The sequence below is a fragment of the Bubalus kerabau genome, chromosome 18 (assembly GCF_029407905.1).
Source record: "Bubalus kerabau isolate K-KA32 ecotype Philippines breed swamp buffalo chromosome 18, PCC_UOA_SB_1v2, whole genome shotgun sequence".
In the NCBI taxonomy this organism is placed as follows: Eukaryota; Metazoa; Chordata; class Mammalia; order Artiodactyla; family Bovidae; genus Bubalus; species Bubalus kerabau.
Window position 1 is genome coordinate 55,449,311 of NC_073641.1, and position 20,908 is coordinate 55,470,218.

Below are 20,908 nucleotides of genomic sequence, written 5' to 3' on the forward strand. Positions count from 1 at the left end.
TGAGTCAACTCTTCCCATGAGGTGGCCAAAGTACTGGAGTTTCAGCTTTAGCATCATTCCTTCCAAAGAAATCCCAGGGCTGATCTCCTTCAGAATGGACTGTTTGGATCTCCTTGCTGTCCAAGGGACTCTCAAGAGTCTTCTCCAACACTACAGTTGAAAAGCATCAATTCTTTGGCACTCAGCTTTCTTCATAGTCCAACTCTCACATCCATACATGACCACTGGAAAAACTATAGCCCTGACTAGATGGACCTTTGTTTGGCAAAGTAATGTCTGCTTTTCAATATGCTATCTAGGTTGGTCATAACTTTCCTTCCGAGGAATAAGAGTCTTTTAATTTCATAGCTGCAGTCACCATCTGCAGTGATTTCGGAGCCCCAAAAAATAAACTCTGACACTGTTTCCTCTGTTTCCCCATCTATTTCCCATGAAGTGATGGGACCGGATGCCATGATCTTCGTTTTCTGAATGTTGAGTTTTAAGCCAGCTTTTTCACTCTCCTCTTTCACCTTCATCAAGAGGCTTTTTAGTTCCTCTTCACTTTCGGCCATAAGGGTGGTGTCATCTGCATATCTGAGGTTATTGATATTTCTCCTGGCAATCTTGATTCCAGCTTGTGCTTCTTCCAGCCCAGCGTTTCTCATGATGTACTCTGAAGATAAGTTAAATTATTAACTCTAATTATGGGAGGAGATAGGTGTGCTTAGTCTCTCAGTTGTGTTTGACTCTTTGTGACCCTGTGGTCTGTAACCCACCAGACTCCTTTGTCCATGGGGATTCTCCAGGCAAGAATACTGGAGTGGGTTGCCATGCCCTCCTTTAGGGGATCTCCACAACCCAGGGATAAAACCCAGGACTCCCTTCAGGCAGATTCTTTTACCATCTGAGCCACCAGGGAAGCCCATGGGGAGAGATATTGATAGAGAAAAGCACCTTGCTCTGGGCCTTGTAATTTTTTTCATTCCCTGACTTAGTGTCAACATTTTTCCCAATTGAGAAAAAGAATTATGTGATGATTGATTACTTATACTCAGTTTTTTAAATCATTTATATTTTCATGTCAACCACCTTGTAATTCGTTTAGATCTACATTTCGGTTTGCTCTGATTTGCAAGGGTGAACTTTATGGAGTGAGAAAGTGATACATCTAATGTTTTTTACTAGATGAAATAGCTATAATCTTGAGTAAATATTTTTCTTTTCCTAAACACATGGTGGCTCAGACAGTAAAGCATCTGCCTACAATGCGGGAGACCCAGGTTCGATCCCTGGATCGGGAAGATCCTCTGGAAAAGGAAATGGCAACCCTCTCCAGTACTTTTGCCTGGAAAATCCCATGGACAGAGGAGCCTGGTAGTCTACAGTCTATGGGGTTGCAAAGAGTCGGACATGACTAAGCGACTTCACTTTCACTTTCTAAATACATGTTGAAACACACATATATACAAAAAGAGAAAAACATGCTACACAGTTTAATGTGGTTTCAATAAGCTAATAATTTTACTCAACCTTTTCGATCCCAAATCCTGTCTTTTGTTTTCCAAAATGTTTCTGAAGTTTTACTTTATTGTCTAGTTGTACTAAAACCAAAGTTCAAGTCCTCAGTTCAGTTCAATTTCATCGCTCAGTCATGTCCGACTCTTTGCAACCCCATGGACTGCAGCACGCCAGCCTCCCCTGTCCATTACCAACTCACAGAGCTTACTCGAACTCATTTCCATTGCGTCAGTGATGCCATCCAACCATCTCATCTTCTGTCATCCCCTTCTCCTGCTTTCAATATTTCCAAGCATCAGAGTGTTTTCCAGTGAGTTGGTTCTTCACATCAGGGGGCTAACGTATTGGAGTTTCAGCTTCAGCATCAGTCTTTCCAATGAATATTCAGGACTGGTTTCCTGTAGGATTGATTGGTTGGATCTTTTTGCACTCCAGGGGATCCTCAAGAATCTTCTCCAACACCACAGTTCAAAAGCCTCAGTTCTTTGGTGCTCAGCTTTCTTTATAGTCCAACTCTCACATCTATCCATGACTACTGGAAAAACCATAGCTTTGACTAGATGGACTTTTGTTGGTAAAGTAATGTTTCTGCTTTTAAATATGCTGTCTAGGTTGGTCATAGCTTTTCTTCCAAGGAGCAAGCATCTTTTAATTTCATTCCTTTTAACTGTAGCCTATCAGGCTCTTCTGTCCATGGGATTCTCCAGGCAAGAATACTGGAGTGGGTTGCCATTTCCTTCTCCAGGGGATCTTCCCAACCCAGGAATCAAACCCAGGTCTCCCGCATTGCAGGTAGATGCTTTACCGTCTGAGCCACCAGGGAAGCGTTTTAATTTCAAGTCCTCAGCTTTCCTTATTTGAAAAGCAAAGTATTTCCCACTCTGTTCTTTTTGCCACCATCTTTTTTTTTTTCCATACCTCTCTTTGCATAGCTGCTAGAATTATGTGTAGTGTCATTCTAAGCTTGAATCTGAAGCTGAAGACCACATTCTAATCTACAGGCCTACTAAAACCCAAGCAAGCTAGTATTCAGTCATTGATATTCTTACTTGTTCAGTTCTGCTAATCTTATCCCAGATGTGGAGTGGCTTTCAATAGCATGCATATTTTTCAGCTATCTTCTTTCTTTTATTTTGCTTACTAAAGATTTTAAGTACTTGCTTGATTGCTGTGATGGTTTGTGAAATATTTTCAATCTAAGGGAATATTCCATGAAGTTCTGTGAGTCACATGTAATAGGTGATTGATCTATATTAAGTTGTATTACATCTAACAAAGCAAGATAAACACAAAAACCAAATTAAAAATTTGCACTTAGTGTGGAGTCCCTAATAGGTCACATTTTGTAAGGCACATATTCATGGTCAATTTTTAAGCTCTATAAGACTGCATTTCTATTGTTTTAAATAATTATATATATATATATATATATATATATATATATAAAGTTGGGATTTAAAATACAAATCTGTATGCCTGTGTAAAAATACCATGTGCAGACTTAAGCATGACTGTGTATGTTTGTGTTTATTTCCAAAAGAACTTGAACATATTCTTTGCCTATCAGCATCACCCTGCAAAACAGTATAATTTATATTCTGAGCAAATACTTAAAATTGCCATATTTTGTAATGTATATAATTTTCTCTCTTTCTATCAGGTAGAAAATGGTTGCCCCTGTTCACCTGCTGTGAAGACTTAGAATCACACAACTACAGCTTTGGTTCTCTAAGTGTTTCAGGATGTAAATGTAGCCTGACCTTTCCCTGATGGGCTGTTAAATCATGAACATGCTAAACAATTTTCTTCGGACTGTCGTTCCAGAAGATGCTTTGGCTTCTCTCTCGAATGCTCACTAGGCATTTGTAGCTGACAAGGAAAAGCAAGAAGGCTGTGAACTGGAAAGTTATCTTACAATGAAAATTACGAGTACCTCCTGCATCTGCCCAGTCCTGGTGTGTCTCTGTTTTGTGCAGAGGTGTTATGGGACCACTCACCACAGCTCCATCAAGGGGACCAGAAACCAAACCAAACACATCGAAGGTGAAACCGAAGTCCACCACCGTCCCAAAAGGGGATGGGTTTGGAATCAGTTCTTTGTTTTAGAAGAACATATGGGACCAGATCCACAGTATGTTGGAAAAGTAAGTTTTTGTTTATTGTTTGTTTTTTCCTCTCCTGGGAAATTGTGGGGTGTGATAAGGGTGGAGCTGGAGTTGGATTTGAAGAGAAATGGAACTTCAAGTGAATTATGTTACAGAATGTTATTTCTTATTCTGAACATTTTGAAATAATGATTATAAAAAATGAATGTGACCAAGCATGTCACATCTCCATAAACATCAGTTCGTATGTACTAGACTGAATTTTCTTTACCAGCGTATCACTCTTTCTTTCTCTCATGTAAAATGTAAACACTTTAAACACACAATTCAGTAATTTTGTCTTTAGTACTGTGAAGGTGTATTAGAATTCACCGTGTCATTTCTTGGTGCATTGATATTTACAGATTTTTTTTTTTAATTTACTGCTGTTGTACATAAAGCTAAGAAAATCTATGACTTCTAATATAGTGTTTTTAATTGTTACAAAGGTTGTAGTTGAATTTGTCAGCATTTATAAGCACATGGATATTTATCAAACCCCCAAATTAATTTCCATACACATAGTAATATATTTTAAATATAGATTAAATATATACTCAATGTACAGGTTTTGTTAAAATCCCCAAAGAATGAAGCTGATAAAATGATAAGGAACTTCACACCAACTTTCCTTTCTCTCAGACATACGGACAAGACAATTTAATGGCTGGTCAAACCCTTTAGGAAATTGTGTGCTCAGTAATAAGGGGCAGTTTAAGCACGTGTCATTGAGGTTCCAGGGTAAAGAAGAGCATGGGAAGTGGGGAGACCGTCTTCTGATAAATTACTGATGGCTGGCAAGCAGCCACACTCAGGTTGGTTCAGTACCTATGGGAAAAGAAGCAAGTACAGCAGTAGAATCTTCATGATTACAGGCTCCATGACTTCTTATATATATATAAAAATTTATTTATTTTAACTGGAGGCTAATTACTTTACAATATTGTATTAGTTTTGCCATACATCAACATGAATCCGCCACGGGTGTACACATGTTCCCCATCCTGAACCCCCCTCCCACCTTCCTCCCCATACCATCCCTCTGGGCCATCCCAGTGCACCATCCACGAGCATCCTGTATCATGCATTGAGCCTGGACTATGTGAAACAAATCGCCAGGCTCTGTGACTTCTATCTCCCTGCTTGACTATTTATTTTCACTTTAGCACTGTTAGTGCTAAAAAAAAAAAAAAAAAAAATAGTACTCCATCCAAAGCCAGGGTGCTTCCCTAATGTGTAGGCAGTGCGGGAGCACAGCCATCTGTTCCACCTCTCATCCAACAGGAACTGAGTTGCAGCTGTGTTTTCCATACAAGGCAGGAGCTATGGAGTCAGAATATGAAGCACAAAACCATCTGGAACAATTCTATCATTCTCTGACATGCATATCAAAACAAGAAGAAAAGCCCCTTATCTTCATCCTATGCATTTTCCCTATGGTGTATTCCATATAGTAAATGGAAATAAGTATACCAAAAGTAAAAACATAATATATTGAATTACTGTAAATTTATTTTTGTTATGAACTTCAAAATCTTTTTCCTATAACCCTTTCACTCCTTGAAAAGGAGGGGGTGGGAGAAGGAACATAAAAAATGTTTCTTTTTTGGAGTATTCCAAAAGGAAAAAAATATATATATGTTATTAAAATATGTTGTTGTTTACTTTTTGTCATTTTAGTTTAATTAAAAATCAAAATCAAATTTGCTAGAAAGAAGAAGGGAAAGATCAGATAGCTTCCCAGTTTTTGATGATTTATCTAGTTTTAGTAAAAGTTGAAATCTCAATCAGTAGTTTAGTTACAAATAATCTTTCTGGGCTTGAGCACCAGTGAACATATGGTTGAGAGCTTGTTAGCCACCAGGAGGTGGTGAGGGCTGGGAAACTGTTCCTTTATGAAGGTTCTGCAGAAATCGGGGTCCATTCTAGTTGTAGTATTAACAGACAAATTAAAGGGTCACACACTAAGATATGGTCCTCTTGTTCTCTATCTGACTTATATCCCTTTACTCATAATCTTCTTTCTCAATAGTCATCTGCATTTGTGAGCAATTCTAACTTGATTTTACAGGCTCATTCCCCTCATACATCACCCCCTACAAACATATAGACATACATACATGATTGTGAAAATTAAAAAAAAAAAAAAACTTTCAATGTCCAACAATACACACGATCCTGCCCCATTATTTTTATTAAAGAAAATAATTTATATTTAAATAAAATGAATACATTATTGCTTCTGCTGCTGAGTCGCTTCAGTCGTGTCCGACTCTGTGCGACCCCATAGACAGCAGCCCACCAGGCTCCCCTGTCCCTGGGATTCTCCAGGCAAGAACACTGGAGTGGGTTGCCATTTCCTTCTCCAGTGCATGAAAGTGAAAAGTGGAAGTGAAGTCGCGCAGTCGTGTACGACTCTTCGCGACCCCATGGACTGCAGCCTACCAGGCTCCTCCGTCCATGGGATTTTCCAAGCAAGCGCACTGGAGTGGGGTGCCATTGCCTTCTCTGAAATAGATTATTACATATATATAAATACATTAATAATGAACCAGCCATATATCCTGAGTAGAAGATAAAATCATTACAGTTTCTATGAGCATGAGAAGGGACCAAATCCAAAGATCTGAAAATTATCTCCTTTACCCTTCTCTGACACAGAAATGTCCACAGGATTTTTGTCAACAAAAATAAAATAATAATCATACAATACAGTTCTGTTATTAATATATTTTCTACATTATAAGTTTGTTTCCATCATCCTTAAGCTCTGGATTATAATTTTGTATATCTATTGCTATATTTCATATTACAAAACATCTGAAACTGTTTGTAAGAGCTGAAGCCAAACTGTTTGACACTTACCAACTTCTTTTATATTTTTAAAAATTTTCTTTGAGTTTTCTTATTCAATGATTGGATTTATTATGAGGGAACTTATTTTATTGACACTGGGCAATACACATTACTCACTACTAAGAGGTTTTTTTTTTTAATAAGGCTAAGGAAATTTCTAATGGTAAATAGTATATATATATATATATATATATATATATATACATATATTATGTATACAGCATCTACATCTGAAATATATGCAATTATACATATATACAGGTATGTGTAATTGACAATTCATACTTTTTTCAGAATGTAAAAGCCATGGGAGATTAAATACCAAAACTATTATGTGTAGTGTGTGTCTATGTATCTATATATATCTACATATATCTATCTTGAATTTGATCTCATTGATTTATTAAAGATCTTTTTAAATACTTAAAAGTTAAGGGTCAGGAAGCCATAATAGCACATTTGTTAGTAAGTAAGTCCTTTCTTCCCAGAAAAAAAACCTATATGGTAATGTAATTATAGCTTTACAACAAAAGTGTTCTCTCTTTTCCAAAAATTATATAATAAATAATATAGATCATTGTCTTTTATTTTTCAAAAATTAAACAGAGTTAAATGAATCCCATTATAATTCAGAATTTAATTTTATATAAAATATCACACACATACTAAAATGCAGGCTATGTATGACACCCATCATTAGAGTAGACTCATTGCTTTCATGAGATAATGAGAATTACTAAGTAAACAGCAGAGTCTGAGTCAGGGCTTCTTTTCTTTTTATCTGTATTACAACTGGTGAGTGTCTTTGATTTCCTTACATGTAACACTAAGAAATACTGTTTCATAGTTATAATTCAAGTGTGTTATAAAATTTGGTTTATAGTTTAGATTGTCAGTTAAACCACTGTCTGTGGTTGTGCTGGCATTGCTTGCATAATAGATAATAATAACTATTGAAAAAAATTAAGTATTATTGGTGATACACAGAAATAACACAAAACCAAATTCAGTTTCTAAACATGATGTCTTTTTTAATACAACTAGATTCACATTTATGTATTGAATGTAGCTGTTATCAAGCTACAATGGTAAAATTGAGAACCAGTGAAAGAAATTAAGAGCCACAAAGTCTAAAGTATTTACTAATGACCATTTACAGAAAATATTTGGAACCCCTTTTCAAGGTTCCTGCCTCACCTCGTAGACTGTGAACACTCTGGAAGCAGGTTATGGGGCTGTTTCATCTTCATTTACACAGAACTCTATCTCCGTGCCTATTGTAATGCTCAAATGTGGTAATTCACTGGTAAGGGTTCTATAAATTATAGCTTTTTGTAGTCCTGTTAATGGTTGTAATAATTATTTGAAATTATTGAAACAAAAATCTCTGTCATCAAACATTTCTTTTATGGAAGTGTGAATTTGCAGAGGTCTTTAATTCATCTCTTTCAGTGGCATGCCCTCTCCCAAGGTTATTTTAATGAATGTTTATTAGCTCTTGGTGTTTTTGTTGTTATTGCTGTTTAGTTGCATTGCAGGCAGTACTGTAATGAATGTCTTTGTACATACATCATTCAGCAAAGGTATAGATGTCCCTGAAGGAAGAGGTTTCCAGAGTGGAATTCTGGTTCAAAAATAAAAAATCTTTAATTTTGGTAGATGTTACCTATCCTCCTCCATAGGTGGTAGTGTACTTTACACCTCTGTCAGTGATGTGTAAGAATATATATTTCTCTATAGCAATGCCAACAAATGGGATTGTAAAACCTGGGATTTTGTAAGTAGGTGAAAAATTGCATCTCTATGTATTCTCAGTATATTTTTGTCTTTTTATGAATGAAATTGATCACATTTTTGTAGTTGAGGGGATATGAATATTCCTTTTTTACTAACTGACTCTTTAGGCCATTTTGTTGCTCTTTTAAACTTATCAGTACTAGTCAATAATTACATAATAGATGCAATAAATCTTTGCCAGCAATATTACCAATAATTTTTTCACAGTTGCGATTTACCCTTTGACTTTGTTTATAAGTTTTGCTTTATAGAAATGTATTATTTTAATTTGATCATTTTTTGCATTCCTTTAATTGAAACAACACTTTTATTTGATTTGAATTTTTCTGAAATTTGAAATATTGGTGTTCAGAATTAGTGCCAGGAGATTAAAAATGCATTCTTCATGTCTTAATACCTACAGTTTATCACATATTTAAAAAAATGTTGGTTATGGAATTAAAAAGAACATGGTGTAAAAGTAGAATTGTTTGCTTTAGAGATCAAAAGTTATAATTTAGAGTATGTATGATATCATAGTTTGATCATTAGCTATTTACTGTATTGCATATATGTCTCATATTTACCAATAGAATACATTAGTGTGCAGGTTGTAGTTGAAAGTATACTGACTCTTTCTGGTATATTCTAGGACTATTTAAATATGTGTAACTGTTAGAATTTAACTAAGGACACATATTGGAAATAATGTTTCTTACTGTACAACCACTGACAGTGAGCTTCATGTATTTCAAGTGATAATTGCTGTGATTAGCTAGGTGTCCTGCTCCATAAATATATAAAAGAGGGTGGGAAGATTTGGGAGAATGGCATTGAAACATGTAAAATATCATGTATGAAACGAGTCGCCAGTCCAGGTTCGATGCACGATACTGGATGCTTGGGGCTGGTGCACTGGGACGACCCAGAGGGATGGAATGGGGAGGGAGGAGGGAGGAGGGTTCAGGATGGGGAACACATGTATACCTGTGGCGGATTCATTTTGATATTTGGCAAAACTAATACAGTTATGTAAAGTTTAAAAATAAAATAAAATTAAAAAAAAAAGAAAGAGTAAAAAAAAATATATATATATATATAAAAGATATGTATCATATGTGTAATATGAAAATTTTCACTTCAAAAATAGGAAAGATGACTTCTTTAACTGGCCAAAATTCTTACATGAGAGATAAAAGACGCTATGTTTACTTCAGTGTATCTTTAAGCGTATATTATCTATATTGTATTATCTAGTAGTTAAAAAGAAAGACTAGAATAAAACATATGATAGAATAAAATAGAATCAAATCAAATTAAAGGTAAGACCAAAAACTGTTCCTCCGTATTAGCACGTTTTAGGCTAAGATATCTAGTCTGTTAACAATATAGCATTAGGATTTGGGCCTTATTAACATTAAACATATCTTTGATAATGAAAGTTAATGAGACTAGACTTTTTTAAGGATGAACAAATGTATTACATTCCCCATATTCACTTCTCTTCATTTTATAGTGTATGTTCTTATGACTGTTAGGATTTTTTTTTCCAGATTAAAAACTGTATCATGTAGAAACTATTGCTTGCGTCTATAAAGAGTTTAGTTACTAAAATTCCACCTCTAACTCCCCTCTTTTCCCGTGTCCTATGTGTGTGAATCAGTGGTAAAGAATCCACCAGCCAATGCAGGAGACAAAAGTTTGATCCCTGGGTCAGGAAGATCTCCTGGAGAAGCAAATGGCAATCCACTCCAGCATTTTTGCCTGGGAAATCCCATGGACAGAGGTGCCTGGTGGGCTACAGTCCATGGGGTTGCAAAAAAGTCTGACACAACTTAGTGACTGAACAATGGCAATATGTGTGAGTAAAGTGTAGACTCTAGGCAATTATTCTAAATGTGCTTTATTAAAACAAAACAAAACAAAAACAACCACAGCAAGCATATAAAGAGTAAGAAAAGAATTCTGGTGGCATAAAGGAATTAAGAAATCATCTTGTCAAATTCCTCAAATAATGGAAACCAACGATGCTTGAAACAGTTAAGTGATCTCTTCATGGGAAGGGGGATTAGTTATGGCAGTGCCAAAGAACAAGTTGTAAGATATCTAATTCTTTAATGAAAATCAGTTTCTAGTATATAGTGCATGAAATTCCCCTCTCATCATCACCATTACTTCCATATTTCTCTATTTTTTCTGTCTTTAAAAAGAGAGCCTTCAAATCTCTTTTAATATGAAGTACTGTAACTTCAAATTAAATAAATGATTTTGAGGTTCAAGAGAGAATAAATCATGTAAAAAGGAATGGGAAGGTTCAGGTTTTACATAAAAAAAAGATAGCTTTAATGTCATATGAACTATGAATTAAAAATTAAATGAACAGCAAGAAAAGCTTCTGATTGTCATCTTACTTTCAAGATGATGATTTTATGAAAGTTTTTTTTTTTTTTACCATAACTTCTTTGAAATGGAAAACTTCTTGTATGAAAACATGACATTTTAATTTTGTACAAGTGACAATGTGATGACATGATGTCATATGAAATTAACTCATGGTGTGCAGGTGCATATGGAAATAGAAATTTCTCAATAATCATCCTGGAAATTTAACTATTTAGGTCCAGTCCTAAAAGAAATTGGGTGCACAAAAGAGAAATTTGATTTGGCATATGCTTCATTTAATTTGTAGTGATATAGAACCTGTTATATCTTTTTTAAAAGAAATCAGATTTCACTAAGTTTCACTTTAGTTTTAGAGAAAAGTGACAATATGTTTGAACTATCTAAAAATGTTGAAATTAATAGCATTAGCACTCATAATATATAGTGTTTCTTAGTGCTGTGTTGGAAAATTTTTAAACATCATCAGTATAAAGCGGTACTGTGGGCACAATCTATGAATTTTTTCACCTTGTATACTTGGTATTACTATACAAACATAACCACCTGCATGTTAATATGTGTGTATTTGTTCTTGAGTGTATCAGTGGTGCTAAACTGAAAGTGACTTGAATCCTCGGGGGCATTTGCAATGTATAGACATGTTTTTCATCTCTGCTACAATGTCTGTTAGTTTAAGATGGCATAATCATTATGGCCACAAATACTGAAAGAGTTCAGGAAAATGTCTTAATGTGCTTTCAAATCAGAATAAAATATGAACATGAATATAATTGTCTATATTAGTCTTTATATCAATACAGTTGCAAATAGAATTTATCATTTTAATTGAAAAAAGAAAAAGGCCCACAAAGGCAGAATGGCCAAGGGTCTCTGAAAGTTATAATGCTGCTGCTGCTGCTGCTAAGTCACTTCAGTCGTGTCTGATTCTGTGCAACCCCATAGATGGCAGCCCACCAGGCTCCACCATCCCTGGGATTCTCCAGGCAAGAACACTGGACTGGGTTGCCATTGCCTTCTCCAATGCGTGAAAGTGAAGTCACTCAGTCGTTTCCGACTCTTGGCGACCCCATGGACTGCAGCCTACCGGGCTCCTCTGACCATGGGATATTCCAGGCAAGAGTACTGGAGTGGGTTGCCATTGCCTTCTCCAGAAGTTATAATTAGGACTTGATTTTTATGATGGAAGGATCTTTACCAAGCCTTCCTTCCTGGCTTGTAGATTGCTGTCTTCACATTCAGATGGTGTTCTCACTATATGAGTATCTGTTTCCAGATTTCCTTTTTTCTTTAGGACATTAGTCCTCTATAGAGACTCTATCGCAAATAATGTACTGGGGTTAGAACATCAACATGTAGATTTTATCGATTTAAAATTCAACCCATAATAGACTGAAATCAATATATTTTTGTGTAATTATTAGGATTTTTATACTTTATGATAATACAGCATCTATTATTTCTTTGAATTTTCTTCTCCCTCATTTATTGTTTCATTCTGAAACTTCTATTTGATATAATTTTTCTGAGATTCACTTTTAGGATTCTAATACTTTCTTCAACTAAGTTGGATCAGTTCAGTTCAGTTCAGTTGCTCAGTCATGTCCGACTCTTTGCAACCCCATGAATAGCAGCATGCCAGGCCTCCCTGTCCACCACCAACTCCCGGAGTTCACTCAAACTCACATCCATCGAGTCGGTGATGCCATCCAGCCATCTCATCCTCTGTCGTCCCCTTCTCCTCCTGCCCCCAATCCCTCCCAGCATCAGGGTCTTTTCTAATGAGTCAACTCTTTGCATGAGGTGGCCAAAGTATTGGAGTTTCAGCTTTAGCATCATTCCTTCCAAAGAAGACCCAGGACTGATCTCCTTTAGAATGGACTGGTTGGATCTCCTTGCAGTCCAAGGGACTCTCAAGAGTCTTCTCCAACACCACAGTTCAAAAGCATTAATTATTCGGTGCTCAGCTTTCTTCACAGTCCAACTCTCACATCCATACATTACTACTGGAAAAACCATAACCTTGACTAGACGGACCTTTGTTGGCCAGGTAATGTCTCTGCTTTTGAATATGCTATCTAGGTTGGTCATAACTTTCCTTCCAAGGAGTAAGCGTCTTTTAATTTCATGGCTGCAATCACCATCTGCAGTGATTTTGGAGCCCCCCAAAAATAAAGTCTGACACTGTTTCCCCATCTATTTCCCATGAAGTGATGGGACCAGATGCCATGATCTTAGTTTTCTGAATGTTGAGCTTTAAGCCAACTTTTTCACTCTCCTCTTTCACTTTCATCAAGAAGCTTTTTAGTTTCTCTTTACTTTCTGCCATAAGGGTGGTGTCATCTACATATCTGAGGTTATTGATGTTGAGTATTAATATATTTTTTGATTTAAATTGTGGCTCAGATGGTAGAGAATCTGCCTTCCATGCAGGAGATCCAGGTTCGATCTCTGGATTGGGAAGATCCCCTGGAGAAGGGAGCGGAAACCCACTTTAATATTCTTTCCTGAAGAATTCCATGGACAGAGGAGCCTGGCAGGCTGCAGTCCATGGGGTTGCAAAGAGTCGAATATGACTGAGCAACAACCACTTGACTTAAATACGAATATTAGCTTGAACACATTTTAAAATTTTTGCTTTACATTGATTCCTTTTTTCCTTTTTATATATACCTGTTTTATTTTGACCAGTTTCTTCTCTTAAATATTTAAGTATTGCAAACCAACTGTTTAAAATCTTGATCAAATTGTGTTATTCATTTCTGCTTGGTTAATTTGCTATTTCTTTTTTTCTATCCGCTGTCATGGAAATTTGATCCTGGTATGCCTTTAAAAATTTTATATTCACTTGTCTTCAATAGTATGTGATAAGTGGGAATGAGGATTTTGATGGAATTCCTCTAAAATATAGCTTGAGGTACATCCATAGAGAGTCATTTTATTTTTTTGTTTGCTGACAACCCACTGGTTTCATAAATCTTAATACATTTTATTTTTGTTTTTAATTTGTTTTCTTTTTGTTAAGTAAAGTATAATTGATTTATAACATCATGTTAATTTCAGGTTTACAGAAGTGATTCAGTTAAATATATATTAAATTTTAATTTTTAACTATTGATTCATATCCATACTTTTTAATGAAAACAACAATGAAAGAACACTAGCAGCACAAAAATAAATCTTGTATGTACAGGGAGGCCTGGCGTGCTGAGCTTCATGGGGTCACAAAGAGTCAGACAAGACTGAGTGACTGAACTGAACTGATACCTTTCTTCTAGTCTGCTAGTTTGAATTTCAGTTCATCACAGGGATAGTTTTTTTCTACCAAGAGCTGTTAACCAGCCACAAGCTTCTTTGCTACTTTTTTAAGCTAGTGGGTAGATAGTCCAATTTTCATTTCATAGAGTTTGTTTTCAAGTAGTCTTGCTTTGTTCAGACATCTCCTTTCTAATTATATACCTTGATGGGACTGAAAGTCATAGTTTCTAATCTTCAGGAGATGGAAATTTAATCTTGGTGCTCATGGCCTGTATCCAGTTTAATTTCACCCAAAGTCATCTGACTATCTGCCAGTTGGAAATGACTTTCCTGGTGAAAATCTCTTCCTTCCTTTCTCCAGTAAATTACCTTTCACTGAATTACCATTTAGTGAATTACAGTGAATGTTTTTATTATATTGCACTTTACATTTACAATTGTTTATAGTAAGAGATGTCTTTATTAACTTTGTCTGCCATTTTTATGGTCATATCTTACTGCAGATTTTTCTTACACAAAACAAGCTTTGGATTAGATAATTTTGTTAATATATTTTCTATATATATAATAGTATTCTTTTACCATGATTCAATATTTTCATGCAGAGGTAGAAATAAAAATCTAAATAGTCTCCAAAATATGAAAATATATATATATATACATTCTGAAAAATCTATCGCAGTTCATAATTAAGTATAGACTGTTTTGTTCCAACACATATTGGCCCTAAGAAAATGAATCATTTTCAACATAGATATTATTCAGGAAATCTGTTTCATAATTTTATTGATTTGTTTTAATCCAGTGAACATTAATTGCATCAGACTTCACATAACAAAAGCATTTAGTTGGAAGTTAAGCCTAGAGGGTCTTTAAATACATCCAGTTTTTACTTTTTCTAAATTTCATAAAGAAAATACCAGGCATTTGTTATAATAATCACACAGTGAAATATCATCAATTTTTTTTTCCTCTAGGATTATTTGTTTCCTCTATATAGCTTATTTGTCACTATATTTATAGACATTAGAAAGGTATACTGTATGCAGTCCTATTCTATAATAAAAAATAATATAAAATATAAATCATTAAAATCTAGTAACTTATCCTAGTCTTCTCTTTGGTTTTCATTATTTATAATGACAGCTTTATTTTATTTTTTAATATTTAGTGGAAATAGTTGATTTGCAATATTGTGTTAGTTTCAGGTGTACAGCAAAATGAATCAGTTATACATACTCTTTTATAAATTCTTTTCTCTTAAAGGCTATCAGAGTATTAGAGACCCCTGTGCTGTATAGTAGGTCCTCATTAGTTATCTAATTTACGTATTACCAACTGAGATATGAGGGAAGCCCCAATTTATGTATAGTAGTGTGTATATGTTAATCCCAATCTTCAAATTTATCCCCTTACTTACCACCAGTAACCATAACTTTATTTTCTACATCTGTGACTCTGTTTTGTTAAGTTCATGGGTACCCTTTTTTCCATATACAAGCAATATCATATGATATTTGTCAGCTGTGTTTATTTTGACAAAGGCTGAAGACTAGGTCATATTCATTCAAAATTTGTCAAATACCTCCTCAGTTCTGGTCACCGTGCTAGGCATTGTTTATATCATGGTGAATGACACAGGTATTTTGTGAGACATTGACATTAAGGCAACATTCATACAAATAAATATTCAGCTATAAAGTGTGATGAGAATTATTAAAGAATGTTGTACTTGGGTGTAGTGTTAAACCTAGATTGGGGGTGAGAAAAGAACTCTCTGAGGAAGAACAGACCAGTATCTAAAAATAAATCAGGACTAATTCCACCAAATTGACCATCACATATGCTTGTATGTGACTTTTGAGCTTGGGGCAATGTCCCTGGTGAAGGAATAACACATATAAAGCTCTTGAGATTTGAAGAAATCTGCATGCAATGGCAACCCACTCCAGTACTCTTGCCTGCAAAATCCCATGGGCGGAGGAGCTTGGTAGGCTGCAGTCCATGGGGTTGTGAAGAGTCGGACACGACTGAGTGACTTCACTTTCACTTTTCACTTTCATGCATTGGAGAAGGAAATGGCAACCCACTCCAGTGTTCTTGCCTGGAGAATCCCAGGGACGGGGGATCCTGGTGGGCTGCCGTCTATGGGGTCGAACAGAGTCGGACACGACTGAAGCGATTTAGCAGCAGCAGCATGTTTGACTGCATTCTTCTTCCAAGAAAGACTGGGTAACTCCAATTTAGGGAATGAGCAGTAGAGAGATGAGATTAGACACAATAAGACATAGATATTACAGTGGCTCTGGGGTAAATAACTGTGGACTTCATATTTAGAGAAATTTGAAGACATTGTTGATCTTAAGAAGAAAAGGATGTGGCATCAATATATTTGACATTTTATTGTGAAGCAATCACTCTTCTGGGCTTCCCTTGTGGCTCAGCTGGTAAAGAATCTGCTTGCAAGGTAGGAGACCTGGTTCGATCCCTGGGATGGGAAGATCCCTTGGAGAAGGGAAAGGCTACCCACTCCAGTATTCTGGCCTGGAAAATCCCATGGACAGAGGAGCCTGGTGGGCTACAGTCCATGTGGTTGCAAAGAGTCGGACAGGACTGAGCAACTAACACACACACAATCACTCTTCTTTATGAGCAACAGAATCTCAGGGAAGAATTTCAGAATAATCAGAAGTATGTTAGTTTCTGTAAAGCAGCTAATACATTATAAAAAGGAGGGTAATAGTTGGCTTATTTCCTGTTCCATAATGATTTAAGGGATCTTATACTTATGAACCGTATCAGCTGAGACATACTTGTAATATATATATATATGTATGTATGTAACAGGAAACAGGGGAGGGAATATTGGACAGGTAGCCTTGATTTTTATACTATATTATCTTTTGACCTGAGTAAATCCAGACTTTCAGAACAAGGCTTTATTATGCACATCAAAGAAGTGAGTGAATAAGATGATTGCAAGAATCCTGTTTCACTTTGAAAGTTACTGTTTCAACATAAATTCAACTGTTAAGAGAAACTAACAGCATGTCATATATTGTGCTGGATGTGGAGATTATACTAATGAAATATACAACCTCCATAATTAATGAAGGCAAGAAGAGGAGGTGGTTTTGAGAACAAGTGATAGCATCACAGTGCTAGTGATGTTATAGCAGTGCTAAACATAGGGGATGATGGTTATAGGGGAGGAGAAATATACTTGACTCATATCAGTTTAAAGAAGGCTCTTCAGAAGAGTGAGAGCTTGAACTGATCTGTTTCTAGCAATAGAAAATGAAACAGGTAAAACACATTGGTTAAGACAGACCTGCTCTGGAGTGGTGGGAATGCCATATCAAAAGAATCTAAGTAATAATTAATAACATATAAGTGCAGCAGCTGGAACACAGATCACATGCTGAAAAGTGGGACTGGGGATGAAGCCAGACAGTATGACAGGCCACCGAGGACCAGTGTTTGTCTGAGACTCAAAGGAGAATATAGTTTACCTCCAGGTGTTTGGGAATGAATTGAAGGATTTTCAAATGAGAAGTGACGTGAGACATAAAGAACAAGTTCAAAGGCAGAGAGGACATTGCACAAATGTGCAATGAATCATTGCACAAATCTAGATTTGAGCTTGTAAATTTCAAAAGAATTAATGGGAGTAAAAAGATTAAAACTTTTTTTAAAATTTTATAATATAGAATTGACAAGATTTGGGGTCCATTGAGGGTGAGAAAGGGCCATTTGAAGATGTTGAGCAGGCTCCTTAAATTGTGGAGGGATTCTAGAGAGGGCCTTCCCAGGTGGTGCTAGTGGTAAAGAGCATGCTTGCCAATGCAGGAGACATTAGAGACACAGGTTTGATCCCTCAGTTGGGAAGACCCCTGGAGAAGGGCATGGAAAGCCCCTCCAGTATTCTTCCCCAGAGAATCCCATGGTCGGAGGAGCCTGGTGGGCTATAGTCCATAGGGTTGCAAAGAGTCAGACATGACTATAGTGACTTCACATGCATGCTAGCAAGTAAAGGAGGAGAAACATATCTGGAAGTGAGGGTGATGGAGCTAGGTTTGGAGAGTCTATATCCTGGGTGCTTTGTGGCTAGGTTTGGAGAGTCTATATCCTGGGCGCTTTGTGGCCATGCAGGTGGGAAATTATGGAGAGATGTAGAGCTGGGGAAAGGATGTAGGCTATTGGTGATTGAAGCCATGCATAAAAATTTAGAGAAATGTACATCAATTCCTGGCTCAGAATATAAATCTGTAGTGCAAAAAAGTTATAATGGAAAAGAGAAAACTAGGTCTGCATAAAGAGTGTGCAAATGAAATTCAACAAAGGACTTAATAGAATAGAAATGGAATCAGAGTCGATAAATAAGGAGAAAATCTCAAGGAGCAAGTGATCAACAAAATTTGAAGCATGAGTGAGAATACAATAGCACTGTATTGTATACTTAAAAGATTGCTAAGAGGGTAGAGTTTATGTTGTGTTCTTGTCACAAATAACAACAAGAGAGGGCAGGAGAAAACTTTTAGAGGTGATGTTTATGTTTATGTTTATGGCATATATTTGTGTTCGTTGTATACTCATCGCCAAATTCATCGAGCTGTATACATGTATAAATATGTATAATGTTCTGTGTTTAATCATACCTCAGTAAAGTGGCTTTAAAAAGAAAATGATAGCAATAAAATTTTTTAAAATTCAGACTTACATTTTCTACAGCTATTTGTTTTAGCCAGGAAGCTATTTTCTTTGAAAAGTGGAACAGAAACTAAAGTGACTCAGTTGTGTCCCACTCTTTGCAACCCCATCAACTGTAGCCTGTCAGGCTCCTCTGTTCATGGAATTGTCCAGGCAAGTAAATTGGAGTAGGTAGCCATTCCCTTCTCCAGGGGATCTTCCCAACCCAGAAACCGAACCCAGGTCTCACACATTGCAGGTAGATTCTTTGCTGTCTGAGCCACCATTTTCTCTGAAGAGCCTTACTGTTTACAGGAGCTTGACTCAAGTTCAAGAGGATTGAATAGTGATAGAGGCGGCTGTGATTGAATATGAATCTGTGGAGTCTTGAGGGGTTTCCTTGGTGGCTCAGATGGTAAATATCTGCCTGCAATGAAGGAGACCTGGATTCGGTCCGTGGGTCAAGAAGATCCCCTGGAGAAGGAAATGGCAACCCACTCCAGTATTCTTGCCTGAAAAATGCTATGGATAGAGGAGCCTGGCAGGCTCTAGTCTATGGGGTAACAAAGAGTCAGCCATGACTGAGCAGCTCACACTTTTTAACACTATGGCATCTTCACTTATGGAACTATTTATCTTCCTCAGCCCTTCTAATTGTTGCTTGCTGCTGCTGCTGCTGCTAAGTCACTTCAGTTGTGTCCGACTCTGTGGGACCCCATAGACAGCAGCCCACCAGGCTCCCTTGTCCCTGGGATTCTCCAGGCAAGAACACTGGAGTGGGTTGCTGTTTCCTTTTCCAATGCATGAAAGTGAAAAGTGAAAGTAAAGTCTCTCAGTCGTGTCCGACTCTTAGTGGCCCCATGGACTACAGCCTACCAGGCTCCTCCATCCATGGGATTTTCCAGGCAAGAGTACTAGAGTGGGGTGCCATTGCCTTCTCTGAATTGTTGCCTGCTAACAATTAGTAATCCATAGCATGTAAAAATTTAGATGTTCCTCTATATGCTGCTCATCCTGAACTGTTCTCATCTGCCTAGTGATTGACACAATGTTTGTATTGGCTGGTAATATCCTGCTGGCTGTTGAAGGAACCTATATGAAGCTAGTTTAATAATGGGAAGTGATTTACTAACTTCATACCTGAGGAGTAGAACAGACTCCAGGCAAACAATCAGTGATACAAATGGTGCGATTAGGATCCTAGCCAATTGCCTACAGCTGCAAACTCAGAAAGCATGTGAAGCCCAAGTCCCAACATTTGTAGGCAACAGTTCAATCTGTTTCTATGTTCTGTTATAAAAAAATAAAAATAAAAAAAGGGATTTCTTTGCTTGCAGCTAGATGGTTTCAAGTGCCCACATATTTTTCAAATCCACATTTAAGGGTCTGTCCTTTAAAAACTCCCATATATAGATACTAGTTTCTCAAACAATGAGAGTCTTGTTGTTGGAAAAAAAAAAAAAACTCATTGGTTAACAAACAAAATATATATAAAAATATAAAGTAAAATAGTAATTTTATGGTAAAGGCATACTTTCTTTGAGTCTTATTGGACTGCTGTTCAAGCACCTGCTGAATTAAATGATAGTCAACCTGTGTTGAATAATTGAAGTCTAGATTTCTGATTTAACTATGGGGAAAATTGAATTATCATTACATGTTTAGACCAGAGCTGTCTAGTAGAACTTTCTGTAATTATAGTCCTGTTTTATATCTGCACTGCCATTTTGAAAGTTATTGCTGCTGCTGCTAAGTTGCTTCAGTTGTGTCTGACTGTGAGCAACCCCAGAGATGGCAGCCCACCAGGCTCCCCCATCCCTGGGATTTTCCAGGCAAGAACACTGGAGTGGGTTGCCATTTCCTTTTCCAATGCATGAAAGGAAAAGTGAAAGTGAAGTTGTTCAGTCGAGTCCCACTCTTCACAACCCCATGGACTGCAGCCTACCAAGCTCCTCCGTCCATGGGATTTTCCAGGCAAGAGTACTGCAATGAGTTGCCATTGCCTTCTCCATTGGAAGCTACTAGCCACAAAAAAAAATAAGTTCGTTTCAGAAAAAAAAAAAAAAAAGCAACCAGCTAGCTTCCTTTTAATTGATATTTGAATATTTGAGTTTCAGCTATTGCAATTAAGGTTCTGAATGTTTGTTTTATTAATTTAAATAGCTACTTGTAGTTTTGGCTCCAATATTGGATGGACAGATAGAATAATAGGGAATCTAGCATCATGTGCATAATATATACAAATGTACGAGTCTGTGATTTTGGAGAAGACTTTTGAGAGCCCC

The 20,908-nt window shown here is 36.6% G+C and overlaps 1 protein-coding gene across 1 annotated transcript in view; it reads left to right on the plus strand.

Moving 5' to 3' along the window:
• The window catches only part of CDH18 (cadherin 18), a 725,976-nt gene that overhangs the window by 316,392 nt on the left and 388,676 nt on the right, over nucleotides 1-20,908 (plus strand). The window contains exon 3 of the mRNA XM_055554551.1: nucleotides 3,161-3,644. Coding sequence (XP_055410526.1) covers nucleotides 3,417-3,644 — 228 coding nt within the window. The 5' untranslated portion in view covers nucleotides 3,161-3,416. The remainder of the gene's footprint in view (nucleotides 1-3,160; nucleotides 3,645-20,908) is intronic.